Genomic DNA, 12,774 nt, shown 5'->3' with positions numbered 1-12,774 from the left:
ATTATCCATATATTTAATTAAATAAAATTTATTTATTATATAATTTTTATTTTAATTTAAATTAAATTACTAATTTATTATTAAAATTTTAAATTATCTTTAACTTATTTTAATTTTTATTTATACAGGCAATAAACAAAATTTATAAAAACAAAAAAATATGTAAATATATAAATAAATTAATACTAAAGAAAATATAAGCTTTACTTATAAAAGCAAATTATTTTATATTACATAAATGTCTTTAATATTAAAAGCATTTAATAGAAACTTAAAATTTTCATTATTTTTAATATTATGGAATTAAATATAATTAATAAGTATTCAAATAGATAATATATTTTAACTTATCTTTCTAAAAAAAAAAGACACTTTATTAGATAACTTTTGAAATGTAATTTTATATTCAAAAAAACCTTAATTAATATTCTAGAATTTTTAAATTAAAATACTTTTTGTGTTTTTCTTAAATACATTTTTAATTTTTTACATTTTATTGCGTTTTTTGCTTTGGCACACTGTAGATAGTAAAAAGTAAAAAACAAATTATAAGCAGATGGATTAAATTTTTTCGATTTTTTATCAAACATATTAATATTTATTATTAATTCCTTTCATATAATTAAGTTTGGATGGCATTTTTAATAAGGAATATATTGTTATTTCAATAATTATATTAATTTAATCTTTTTTAATTTAAATTTTAATATTATTAAATGAATTCGATTATTCATTAATAGAAAGTGATTATTTGGCTCAAAGTAGTAAAAATAAATATAAATGGATTTCTATATTGTTTGAAATAATAATACTTTTTATAGATAAATTTGGTAAGCTTTAGATATAATTATGGATTTAGTTTTTTTTTAATTTAATAAAGCTTTTATCTTTTTTATATGATTATCCTTTTTTCTATTTAGAAATTTAATTTTTACATAGTGAAGTTTGTACAATTTAAATAATTAATAGTTTGATTAGTATTTTATATTTAAATATTGATTTAAAAATTTCTTTTTTTTTACTTTTCTAATAACTCTTCCAATTTCCTATTAATTGGGTTTTCTCTTATAATCAAAAATTTGTTAAAAATTAATAAATTTTGATATAAATAATTTAAAAGTTGAAAAATTTAGTTTATACGTTCGCTCTTTAATTCCTTTATTTAACATCGCAATAGAAGATTATATGAAAAATGGACAAGGAGTTTCTTTTGAAAATCTTTACGCAAATCATTTAATGAAATGTAATTAAGAGCAATGTTTTTGTTTTAAATTTAAAAATTCCCAAAATAACCTAAATATATAATAAATTAATGGGCATAAATATCGGAAATAATTCCTTATTGAATATTTAAACAATTTATTCCAAAAATATATTACACATAATTAAAAAGAAGGCATTCTTTTGGAAATAAGGGCTCTGTATATGAGTTTTCTTACATAAATAGCTAATAATCCTGCTAAATCGTTTACCCAAATATTTTATATTAAATAATTTGTGAATGAAAAATCTTCGTTATAAACCTAATAAATTGTCTATATTTTACTATCTTAAACATATAATAAATTCAAATTTTTTTTTGATTAACCTGAATACTAAAATTAAAGATTGGGGATTTCCTATATAATAGAGTATGATTATTTATAATTAGAAACAAAAAAATAAATATAAAAAGCATTATAATTAAGATAAGAGTTTTACTAATTTTTATGTAATGACTATATAAATTTAGATGACTTATAAAAACAAGGAAATAAATGTATTATTTCTAAATAAAATATTTATAAAAAAATTATTAGATTAATCAATATTTGCCCAAAACATCCCTAAACATAATATTTGTTGTAAATATATATTGAATATTTTGATTTTTCCAAAAGAAATAAAAAATAATTCTTAAATATGTCTAAGAATGTAATGAAATAAAATTTATATAAATAGGATGTTTAATTAGATTTATTTTAATAATAATCATTTATTATTTTTATATCTTTATCTAATAAGCAAATCTATAAAACAAGCACATCTATAAAAAGAGTTATTGGATATGATATTGATTAAGTTATAGGATAACCTTTTTATGTTATTACTCCAGATTTTTTAGTCTAAAATCTGATTTTGTAACTTGACTCTTTGGTAGAAGAAGCAGATATGTTACCTATTTAATTAGGAGAATATTTTTATTTTATAAAAAATTCTAATGGTTTCATACAACCTGTAATTAAAAGATGTAAATTAGATTTTATTGAATAGTGCAATTTTGGTATTTCAATGTATATTTAAATTGTTAATAATGATTATTAATATATTATTTGTGATAAATAGTTGAACTATATTGATTGTACTTAAAATTATTAAATAAAGTTTAATAAAATAATTTGACGAAAATATGAGCATTACTAATCATTAAAGTAATAATTTATAATTAAGAATAAATAAATATATAAATATATAAATATATTTATATAAAATAATATAATATTTTTATAATTTATAATTATATATATATATTTTTATTTTATATATATATATATATATATTTTATAATTTTATAATTTTTTTATAAATTTTATTATTTATTCCTTTTTATCTAGAATTTTTAAAATGTATTAATTTAAAAACATTATTCCTTAATTGTTTTTTATTAATGATTTCTAATTTCTAAATAGTTTAGATGGATATGAGGCTTCTAAAGGATGTAAAGATTATTTATTTAAAAGAGATTAAGTTTATGTATCTATAGTTGTTATTTATAAAGATGATATGGATTTTCTTTCATCTAATGTTTAATTTAATGGATATGAAATTAATAATTATTTTAAAAAATTTAATTTGTCTAAAATGAGTTTTTTAGAAATAACTTATATACCTTTAATATTAAAAAGTAAACTCAAATAATAAGATAAGTTATATATTATTGAAATAACAAAAATAAGAAAATTAAATAATAAATTAAAAATTAATGAACATTTAATTTCATTGAAAGAAAATCTCTAAAAAAAATATGAAACTAACATTTATGTTCCGTTGTATAAAAATAAGATGTACGATATCAAAGAAAATATTTAAAAATAATTTATTAATACTAAATTATAAACAGATTCAGACGCTTTGATATCTTCTTCTTATAAAGTATTTTTTTATTTTACTTTTTGTTTATATTTAAAAAAAATTAAGATAAAATTTGATAATTTTTAAGATAAAAATTTTAATACAAGCGTTATAAATAATAAAAATATACTTTTAGATGAAAAAGCACATTTATTAGATGAAAAAATACAAATAGATTAATATATAGAATCATCCAGATTTTAAGAATATACTAATTTAGTTTAAAGCGAAGTAAAATTAAAAAAAAATATATAAATAAAAAAAAATAAAGACAGACTTTTTATCTTGTTTATCACCAAACACTAAAATCTTAAAAAAAATTTAATTTGTATAAAACTTAACAGGTTTAAATTCCGTAAAATAAGAAACTTTATCAGTAAATAACACTAAAGACATTTTTTAAAATCCGAGTTTAGTATAATTAATTAAAAATTATTAAAGATTAGAAAAATAAGAAACAAAAGATTGGATTAAGAAAGACATATAAACTTTAAGTGATAATTTAATATAAATAGATGAAAAAGACTTAATAGAATATATAGAAGAAAATGGCGACGAAAATGATGAATTAGATTAAGATAGTATTTAACAAAAAAACGAATTGAATGATAATAATATTTCTAATAAAAATTCTAGTGATATTAGAAAAATAGACGAAGAATAAAGGTAAAGTGTAAGAGATGATTAATCCGTAAGGTCAGGAAGTTCTTAATTTTTTTCAAAAAAATAATCTATATATAAAATCATTACTCGAAAATAAAATCCGATAGAAGTTATCTATATTAGGATTTTAGGTTTTTGCGCAATGTCAGTTTTATTTATTCTAACTTGTGTTTGCTATGCTTAAGTATAAACTAGTTTTTAATAATAAAAATATTATTTCGAAAATTTATCAAATGGTATTATTTAATTTTTGTATAAAACTAAAAAAAAAATATAAATAAGTTCCTTATTTATTAGAACATTATATAACAATAGTAAAAATATAAGAATTTAATACATAAGCAAAAATAATGGGATTATTAATGAAAAATGGATAAATTAAATCTTTATAAGCATTAGATTTTGTAAAAAAAGTAACAGATAAATAATTTCAAAGAATATAAAAAGAATTGACTGATAAAAGTTAATAAGAAGTAAGAAAACTTATTTCATAAATTTAAAGAATGTAAAAAAAAAATGAATCGTTTTAGTATTTAATATAAAATAAAAAAAAAATATTATTTTAAAATTCAAATGATGTATTTAAGCCTATTGGATTTGAATTAACAATATTGTAAAAATATAAAAATATATATATGGAGATTTATATAAATATATATATAAATATATATATATATATATATTTATATATATTTATTTAATAATTTATTTATATAAAATTAAAGAGATTCTATTATATTATTACCATATTATTTAAGTATTTATTCTATTCATAAAGGAGATTTAAATTCTATATTTTTTATTTTCACTAATTTTCTTGATTATATGAATATTCTAAAAGAATTTTCTTAGATAACAATGGATATTACAAAAGAAGGTCTTCTTTACACCTCTAATTTTTTAATGACTAGTATTTTTTTAGTTGAGGGTGTTAATGCTGGAATTATATTTGTTATTTTGCCTATTTATTTTATAGTTTAAAACAAAAGATAGAAAATATTAAAGCTTGCATGTTCATTTAACCCTAATTTATTATAATTTTTAATTAACAGATATAAGGATATTTAACTAAACAGAATATTTTATACTGAAATTGTTAATTACTAAAAAAAAAAAAATCGTACTTACTAAAGATTATCTAAATCTTAATTAAAAATTTATAAAAAATAATAATGTAATAAATAAAAAATTATTTCAGAAACCAATCAAATATAAAAAATTCCTATTTTTCTACTAGTTTATTGTATCATAATTTTCCTTATTTTTTCTCTATATCCTTTAATAAACTATATCATAAACCATAATTTTTATTTAAATTTGAATAACAATTTAAACGAATTAACACTTCTATATAAAATAAGAACTACATTGAATTGCAATATTGCATCCAACTATGTACGAGCAAACTCAATAGCTTACAAGTTTGCTCCTAAAACTATAAATTTAATAGATAAATCGCTATAATAATTCTATGCAAATGGAAGATCTTAAATTGAGTAACTTATTAATACAGAATAAAACTTTTAAGATACGAATAGATATAATTTAGATGAATATAAGAAAATATATGAGCAAGCAATCAAATTTAATGCCTGCGAAATATTCGAGAATTTCGGTTCTTTTGAAAAATATGTTTCCAATTATAATTTTAAATTGAATAAATTTGTTTCAGTTAATGATTGCTATTAAGTTTTTAAAGGTGCATTTAGTAAAGGTTTAATTTTTACTTTAACTGATGTATTTAATAAATTAATTAATTTATAAAAAATCTTTAAAAAAACCCTCACATTACCATAATATATGTATGTTGGTTATATTGAATTTCACCAAGAATACAATCTTTTAGATTTTGATAGGATATATTATTATGCAAGAGATCTTATTGATATACTATCTTATTATATTTTATTTTAAAGTAATAATTATTTTGATTATTTGAATTTCTCCTAACTTGTTTTGTTTTCTTATGGAATTATTATGTATATTTTTGTTTATATTGTTGTTAGAAATTCTTTAATTAAAATGATTAAAAAATAGCTCTATTAAACTACTTTTATTTTTACTTTACTTCCAATCGAATGCATTATTTTAAATCCTTATGTATATAGTTATTTCAATAATGAAAAGAAAATGGCAGGAGGAAAATGAATTTTTATTTTAAAATAAGTATAGAACGTTTAAAAAAACATATTTTAGAATTTATAATGTTTACAAAATTTGGTATATTCTTATATTTATTTCTAATAATATATAATTTATATTTAATTTTTTTATATAAAATCAGTGTATTTATTTATGTTTATTATAATTAATATATATATATATATTTATTCACATTTTTTATTTTCTAATAAAATATTAATCAATCATTATTTAATTTTATTATTCTTCTTCATCTTCATCTTCTTAATCGATATAAGCATTAAAAGGTGTTTTAAATTAAGATAATCTTTAATTTTATCTATTTTTTTATATATAAATATATTAAAAATAATAATATTACATTTAACCATCTTTTAAACAAAGAATAACTCTAATATTTTCAAGTGTATTTTAAAATAATTCTTTTCTTTATTTCATCAAATCTTTATCACAAGAAAGGCTTTATGCTGGATCTTTTTTTTAGAAGCAATACTAACAATTATTAAATAAAATTTGAATATTCTTAATGCAAATTTCAAGAGCATTATTAAGTTCCTAAACTTTGCTGAATTTCTTCAGAATTTCATTATTCCAAAAAATAAATAACTACTCACTTATATTAGGGCAATCCAAACATTTCATAAAAGTATTAAAAATGTGATCTTATCCTAATTCTGAATTAATATTTCCATTCAAAATACTTTTGTGAGCGAAATATTCCCTATAACTTTTTAAAAAGGGTAACGCACTTTTTTTAAATATAATTAACTTAGGTAATGTATTACATTCTTATTTTCCTATAAAATTATTTTATTAAATAAATATTTGAGCATTAATATTTTTTTATTTGGAAGAAATACAACAACCCCCAGAACCCTTTTTTTAATTCTAAAAATTTTCAAGGACAATTTTTTATGGATTTTGGGGATTATTAGCATTTAAAGGATATTAAAAAAGACCTTTTTTGGAAAAATTAGATAAAGGGATTAACGAAAAAGATACAGAAATTTCCATATCGGGTTTTCTTAAGTTTTTTTTAGCCGAATATTTTTAAAAAGTAAATACAAATTCAACACAAAGATATATATTTTTGATATCTTGTGGATGTTTTATTATTACAGTATTGTTTTCCTAAAAAAGCCATTTCTATTCATTTTATAAATTATATTAAGCAATAATAAATTCTGTGTTTCCTAAAAAAAGGTTCTATTCTTTATCATATAGACATAAGTAAATTTTTCTTTGACCAATTTTGTCTATTGCGAATTCGTTTTTATCTGCAAAAGGTTATCCATCAGCCTACTGTATTTGGATCTCCGAAAGAAAACATTCGGAATTAAGATTATTGTTTAGAAAAGGTAATTCTACATCTTCAGTATTTAAATAATTCAAGTCTTCATATAATAGATATTAATTGAGTTTAGGCTTTAATGTTGATGAGGGTAGATTTTTGAGCTGTTCATGCTATTAGCGAATAAAAGAAAGTCTAAACTAAACAGGCAAATTTTAAAATATTTCTACTAATTCTTTAGGCGAATGCTTATTTGAATATTTAATCTATATTTTTAAAAAAATATTTTTTATAATATATCAAAATTTATATATTTATTTTTAGACTTTAAATATAGCAGATATAATTTATTTATTATTTCCTTTATAATTATTAATGATTTCATAAAAATGATCATAAGTGATTAATTATTGATTTTAAGAATGAAAAATAGCAGATATCTCACTTTATTTAATATTAGTAATTTCTGCATTTATAAAAATCTAATTTAATTACGATATATTAGCCTTTCCTAGTATTTTCTAAAATTCAGATTTTAAAAAAAAGTTGATACTATCTTCTATTTTAATTCCTAAAAGACAATTATTTATGTAAAAATCTATAAATTAATCTAAACTAAATGTATTATTATTAGTACTTTTATTTTTGTACTAAATACCTAATTTTTACAAAGCATTATACATTTCTTATTAATTTAATTAATAATTAGTCTTATAATTATTAATATATTTATATAGACAATTAAGTTCAATTTCTATTTCTTTTGAAAAAGGCAATTAGAAATTAATATTTTCTTTTTGTTAAAAGAACTCGAAAAATTTTTAGTAAAGAACCCTATTATTATTATTATTATTATTATTATTATTATTATTATTATTATTATTATTATTATATGAAATTATTTTAAAAAAAGTTTTTATTTTCTCATATTATTAATTGTCATTTTTATTTTTAAATACAGTTTCTTCGCTTTTTTTTAAAAAATCATTTTCATTTAAATATGGATTATTTGTATAGAATTCATCGCAAATTTAAAATGGATTATTTTAAAAAAATTCAAGATAAATTTATTTTAAATTTTCTTATTTTTCTTCTTCTAATTAATCCTTTTTTTTATTTAATTTTAAACTTTTTCTTCTTCTTTTTGTTTTTAATTTTTGTATTCTGAATGTTAATTTGAATGTTAATTTTAATCTTTGAATATTTTTTCTATATTTTCAGACTATTTTTTACTGTCCTTTAGTGAATCGTTTAGCATATTTAACTTTTTTTTTATTTCGTTTCTCTTTTCTTCAAATTTTTAAACTGGTAAATCTTTCAAAAAATCTTAAATAGAGTCTACACTTGCTTAGTAATTTAATTATTTATCTAAAATACTCTCAAATAGTTTTCTAAGATTCTTTTATTCAAGAACAACATTATATTTTTTCAAAAAATCTTCCAAATTATCTAAATTCCAGTATTTTAAAGGCTATATAGCATCTTAAATACCTTATTTTCTTTCCGAAAATAAAAAATTTAGAAACAAAACTCTAAAAATCTCTTAAATATCATCTAATAATAAAGCTAAATCTAAAATTTAAAAATAACCATTTAAAGCGAATTAATTTTAAAATGATTGTATTTATTTAAAATTCAAGTTTATTTTCAAAATTTATAATAACTACTAAACTTCATAATTTTCGTATTAATAATCGGTTTTTGCATAATCTAAATAACTAACCATTGTTTCCGAAAAAGAAACATTTATTTTTTTTAATTCAGCTTTTATTTTTTATATTACTTTTGAAGTTAAAATACTATCTAATTAATTTACTTTATCTATATACTTTTTTAAAAAATATATAAATATACATAATATTTTATACTGAATTATAATAAATAGGAATAAATAAAAAATCGCAAAATTCTTAAATGGAAATTTTATTTGTATTTTTACTAATTTTCTCGAATATCTTATCTATAAAAGCTTTCTCTTTTTCTTAAATTTTAAACTTTTTTTTCAAAAAATTATTGAAAATATCCTTAGTACAATCCATTTATTATTTATTCTAAAGTACATAATCTGCAAAATAATCTTCCGCGCATATTTATTTATGTTAGATGTCTAAAAGAATAGCTTTTTATAACAATTTGAAAATTCCACTATGATAAATATGTATAAGGAAATTAAAATAAGCCATTTTTTATTCATTTCCTTCTTAATATTCATAAAAAAGTTATTTTTCTAAACTTTTATTTTCATTTTTTGAAAAATTGTCGTCTATTTTATACAATATTTCCCCAAATTTTTATTCTGAATCTAAAATAAAGGAATAACTAAAATCTTATTCTGTAAAAAAAACAAGGGCATCAATTTTATTTTCGAAGGTCTTACTTTTTATTTGGTCCAAAATTAAATTACTTTTAGTATCTTAATCGTCGTTTAAAATAGATTATTTTATTTCATTTTTTATATTAATATCATTATTATTATTTGTTACATTAGAATCACATTTTTCTCTATTAGATATTATTTAAGAATATTCGTTCCAATTTATAAGATTATTATTACAAGTATTATTATTTATTAACATTTAACTGAAATCTATTTACTCTTAAATACTCATTTGACCTTAAATAATACTTTCAAATTCATTTTTATTTATTTTTCCACTTTAATTTATATCGAAAGCATTAAATGATTCTAAAAACTTTATTTTTTAAAAAATTAAAATTAAAAATAAATTATTTTTTAATGCATATAGAAAAAACATATATATAATAAAATAAATTATATAAATATTTCATACTTCGTCTTTAGGAATTTTAACATCAGTAAACTCAAGTAAAGCTTTGAAATCTAAAAGATTTAAAAAGTCATTTTAGTGAGAAAAAATATAAAAAAGTTAAGAAATATTAATATTTTCTTACTCTATATATTTATTTATTTTATTTTTTATAATAGATATATCATATTTATTATTCAAGAGATCTATCAAAAATTTCTCATAAATGATAGTTTCCTAATATTCTTAATTATTTTTATTTCCATAATTCATAAAAATGGCATTTATTTCAATAGGCTTTAAATCCATTTTCCATTTTTTCATAAATTCTTTAAATTAAGAAAATTATATATTTCCCTTTCCCTCACTTAGGACTTAAAATTAATTTTTAATGTCACATTTTTAAGCTATTAAATGTCTTCTAATTCTTTTCAAAAGTTAATAATTATTAATTTCTCCTTTTTCTATTGCTTAATAGAACTCTTCATATGATATTTTACCATCTTAATTACTATCTAAAAATGTAAATAATTCATCTAGTTAATCAAATGTGAAATCGAAATTTAAAAATTTAAAAAACATCTTTTTATTTTATTTTATTTTATTTAATTTTTATTTTATTTTTTTACAGAAAGTGAATTTATATTTATTGAACTATTTGATGAATATTAATTATATATTGTTTTTAAAGACTTTTCGTTCTTTTCTTAATATTCTAGTATTTTTGCACGGATTTTTTCGAAATTCATATGATTTTATAATATGACACTTTAAAAACGAGGAAATAATATAAAATTATCAGTCTTTTCTTAAACAAAATAATTAAATAAAGCTTCAATTTCTTAGTCGTTTGTTTTATTTTTTGTTAAATCTTTTACGTATCTTTTAAATTCTTCAAAACTTAATTATTAATCCTTATTTATATCTATTTCATTAAATTTCGTTAATAATACTTATTCTGAATTTCCCTCAATATTCTTTTTGTTATTTTATTAATTATTAATAATTTTTTTTAATTTTTAATTTTTTTTACTGATTTTAATTTATTTAATAATGGTATAATATCAACTTTATATGGAATATCTTTTTAAATTATTTTAATAAAATTATTTAAAGTAATTCTCATTTCTTAATCTTAGTCAAATTCTTCAAATACAGCTATTTTTTTATATAAATAAAATAAAAATAAAGCATTTTAAATATAAATTAATACATTCAATAATATCATTTAAAATAGAAGATGAATATTCTTTTAATGAAGGAAAAAACTTAAAATCCTATAAAGAATTTTCGAATTCTTAAAAAGAAATAAACTCATCATTGTCTTTATCAAACTTTTTAAAAATATAACGAATTCCAACATTTTTTTAATCCATGAAATTTTCAATATCTTTAATGATAATTTTTGTAGTGTTTTCGATTATGTTTTTTTATATTTTTTTTTTCTTTTTATTTTTAATAAATTTATTTTTAGTATTTTTATTATTTTCAAGTTCTTTTGATTTAGTTTTTTCCCGTTTTTTTTCTTTTTCATCTTCTTTTTTTTTCTCTTTCTCTTTTTTATATTTCTTGGATATTGTTTAAATCAATTTCTTAAATTCTATATATTTTCGATCTTTAAAAACATATTTTTAATTGCAAAAATATTCTATTTCATATTTATTTATTTTTTCTTCATAATCAAGTTCTTTTAATATATCTAAAAACTAACAAAAATTATAAAATATTAATTAAATAAATAATTAAAATAACTTAATTAGATGTAATTTCCTATTTATCAACTTATTTGCACTTTTTAATAAACTATTTATAATTATTATCAAGAAACTAATACAAAGAATCGAATACTTTTTACTAAATTTCATTATAGAAATTTTCAAACTTCTCACAATCAAACATCTAGTCGTTTTTATCAAAAAAAAACATAAAAAAATCATCAAAAATCTCTTACTTTTTATAACTATCAATATTAAGTTTTTTTAACAATACCTAATCTAAACTTTTTTTATCATATCTTTAATTTAAAAAGACATCATCAAATTTTAAATTTTCTTAAAGCATTTAATTCTTTATTATATTAATAAATAAAACAGCATTATTTTTAATTTCACTTTTAGATTTTTTTTTTTCTCTTATAGTTTAATTGTTTTAAATAAACTTCATATATTTATTCTAAAATCTATATTTACCAAAATAAACTCCTCCAAAAGCCAAATCTTCAAATGCATCTTAAATAATTTTCTTTTCAAAATTTTAAGGAAATTCTAATTAATTATATAAAATTTTCTCCAATTAATTTAAATTCATTTACTAATCCTTTCCTTTCATAAATACATCATCAAATTTTAAATTTTATTCTTCCAAAACTTCTTATATTTTCAAATAAAATTAACCTATTTTATCATCCAAAATTTTTCGAATTTCTTACATATTCTTTCCTTGAATAACGGCTGAAAATTCATCCATAGTAATATAGTTTGAATTATTTAAATCAAGTTTTTAAAACAAATAATCTAATTCCTCCTTTCTAATATTCTTATATATAACTGGCATCATTTCATTGAAATCTTTTTTACTAATAATACCGTCTCCATTTAAGTCTATATTACTAAATATTTCACTAATATTAATAGTTTAATTTTTCGACATATCTTTGATTTCCTTTTTTTATATTTTTTTTTTAAAATAAATAAATAAATACCTTTAAAACTTTCAAAGATTACTTTTCTTTAGAAATTCCTTCGAATAAATCTTTAAGCGAAACATCTCCATTAGGATAAGAAATTGTTTTTAAAAAGA

The 12,774-nt window shown here is 17.4% G+C and overlaps 1 protein-coding gene across 1 annotated transcript, besides 15 other annotated features; it reads right to left on the bottom strand. All coding sequences in view use genetic code 6, as the record gives it.

Moving 5' to 3' along the window:
* Nucleotides 1-2,001: 2,001 nt before the first annotated feature.
* Nucleotides 2,002-2,034: a microsatellite.
* A 396-nt stretch (nt 2,035-2,430) lies between these two features.
* Nucleotides 2,431-2,511: a microsatellite.
* Nucleotides 2,440-2,540: a microsatellite.
* Nucleotides 2,486-2,578: a microsatellite.
* Nucleotides 2,540-2,578: a microsatellite.
* A 1,816-nt stretch (nt 2,579-4,394) lies between these two features.
* Nucleotides 4,395-4,457: a microsatellite.
* Nucleotides 4,416-4,471: a microsatellite.
* Nucleotides 4,419-4,467: a microsatellite.
* Nucleotides 4,426-4,490: a microsatellite.
* Nucleotides 4,491-8,042: 3,552 nt separating this feature from the next.
* Nucleotides 8,043-8,099: a microsatellite.
* Nucleotides 8,100-8,372: 273 nt separating this feature from the next.
* Nucleotides 8,373-8,397: a microsatellite.
* Nucleotides 8,398-10,559: 2,162 nt separating this feature from the next.
* Nucleotides 10,560-10,599: a microsatellite.
* Nucleotides 10,565-10,603: a microsatellite.
* A 1-nt stretch (nt 10,604) lies between these two features.
* On the bottom strand, nt 10,605-12,118 carry IMG5_107100 (hypothetical protein; the record flags this gene model as incomplete). The annotated part of the gene is made up of 4 exons (XM_004034998.1): nt 10,605-10,952; nt 11,009-11,133; nt 11,189-11,681; nt 11,728-12,118. Coding segments are annotated over 4 exons (1,356 nt in total), but the record flags the coding sequence as incomplete, so codon positions are not given.
* Nucleotides 10,963-11,006: a microsatellite.
* Nucleotides 10,979-11,020: a microsatellite.
* Nucleotides 12,119-12,774: the final 656 nt, after the last annotated feature.

This window comes from Ichthyophthirius multifiliis (genome assembly GCF_000220395.1).
Source record: "Ichthyophthirius multifiliis unplaced genomic scaffold scaff_1120509250884, whole genome shotgun sequence".
NCBI classification, from domain to species: domain Eukaryota; phylum Ciliophora; class Oligohymenophorea; order Hymenostomatida; genus Ichthyophthirius; species Ichthyophthirius multifiliis.
This window is presented reverse-complemented; position numbering and strand designations above follow the sequence as displayed.